Source organism: Echinops telfairi, unplaced genomic scaffold, assembly GCF_000313985.2.
Source record: "Echinops telfairi isolate 266 unplaced genomic scaffold, ASM31398v2 ScPeMD7_7469;HRSCAF=8507_1, whole genome shotgun sequence".
NCBI lineage: Eukaryota > Metazoa > Chordata > Mammalia > Afrosoricida > Tenrecidae > Echinops > Echinops telfairi.
Genome location: NW_022111373.1, coordinates 68,300,563 through 68,302,304, shown reverse-complemented (window position 1 = coordinate 68,302,304; position 1,742 = coordinate 68,300,563). Strand labels below are relative to the sequence as shown.

At 45.5% G+C, this 1,742-nt stretch overlaps 1 protein-coding gene across 1 annotated transcript in view; it reads right to left on the bottom strand.

Annotated features, from left to right (window-relative positions):
- RPS23 (ribosomal protein S23) overlaps positions 1-972 on the bottom strand; it is a gene marked incomplete at its 3' end in the record, with an annotated part of 2,505 nt that extends 1,533 nt beyond the window's left edge. The window contains exon 1 of the mRNA XM_045285202.1: positions 828-972. Coding sequence (XP_045141137.1) covers positions 828-972 — 145 coding nt within the window. The remainder of the gene's footprint in view (positions 1-827) is intronic.
- Between the last annotated feature and the right edge of the window lie 770 nt (positions 973-1,742).

Sequence of the window (1,742 nt, the reverse complement as noted above, 5' to 3'; positions counted from 1 at the left end):
GAAGAGGACCTCGCGGGGCTGTCCGCGCCGCGCCTGACCGGAGTCCGGCTCTCGCTTCTCGTTTCTAAAGACGCTTTTGTACCCGGAGCCTCAGCCAGAATCTGCGTCTTATTTAATGTTCACTAATCACACGGACAACTTGCTTGCATCGGTGTTTTACAAGGATTTCTTCTGTGATGCCCGGAAGAGTATGAAAGTGAACTACCAAGCCCAGAATCCTCGGCACGAGAAGGCCCACGGCACCGGCGGTGTCAGCGAAACGAGCGGGGGCGGGGAGAGCGGGATGGGCGGAAGGGGCGGGGCATGGGGGGACGGGACGGAAGGGGCGGGGCGTGGAGGTTACTTGGGAGGGAGCTGCTCGGCCGAGTTGGTCTGGAGGAGGTTCCATTTGCCGGGGACCTTAACAAGGCTAAAGAGGGTCCTTGTGCGGAAACCGGAAACTCCAAACTCACGGCCAGAGAGTCGATTCCGAATCATAGCCACTCTAGAGGACAGAGTAGACTGGGTTTCCGAGACTGTGAATCTTTATGGGAATAGGAAGTCTCATTTTTGTCTCATATTTGTTGGTGGTTTTGAACTGCTGACCTTGCTGTTTAAGCAGCCCAATTTGCAGCTTACCAGGACTCTGTATTAGCAGCCCCCAGTTCCACCAAGATGCACTCTGAGGGCAAAGCTTTTCACATTGTTGGTTAGTGGTCAACATAATTCAGCCGAGCCTGCATATGTGAAGATGCAAAGTGGGTTGATGGCTCTCACTGTATAACCAGGCTGTTGTTAGGTGCCCTCCAGTAATTTCTGACTGAGTGCCCCACAGAATGAAAAGCTACCTGGCCCAGCATTATCTTCACAACTGTTCTTATGTTTGAGCCCGTTGTTGGAACCACAGTGTCCATCCACTTCAAAGAGTGCCTTCTCCCTCCAATTTACTAAACGTAATATCCTTATCCAGGTACTGGTCCCTCCTGATAACATGTCCGAAATATGTGAAACAAAGTTTTGCCATCTTTGTCTCAAAAGAGCATTCTGGTTGTACTTCCTCCAAGACAGATCTGTTTGTGTTTTGACAGCCCATGGTCAATATTCTTCACCAATACCATAATTCAAATGCATACGATATTCTTCCATTTTCCTTATTCAATGTTCAACTTACATATGAGGCAATTGAAAATATCATGGCATGACTCAGGAACACCTTATCCTCAAAATTACATCCTTGCTTTTCAACACTCTAAAGTGCTCTTATGAGCAGATTTATCCAATGAAGCACATCTTTGGATCCCTGGACTGCATTCCTAAGCATTGATTGTGGATCCAAGCAAGACAAAATTCTTGACAACTTCAAACTTTTCTCCATTTATAACAATGTTACCTATTTGTCCAGTTGTGAGGATTTTTGGTCTTCTTTACATTGAATTGAAATCCTGAAGGCTGCAATTCTGCAATTCTTGACTTCATCAGCAAGTGCTTGAAATTTCCTCACTTTTAGCAAGCAAGATTGTGTCAACTGCATATCACATGTTCTTAATGAGCCTTTTTCCAATCCTGATGCCACATTCTTCTGCATTTAATTCAAATTCTCTGATTATTTGCTCAGCATACAGATTGCGTATGGTGAGAGAATACAAACTTGACACACACCTTTCCTGACTTTAAACCAGGCAATACTCCTTTGTTCTGTTTGCACAACTGCCTATTGATCCATGTACAGGTTCTTTTTTTTTTCCCCTCGATCTTTCTTTTTT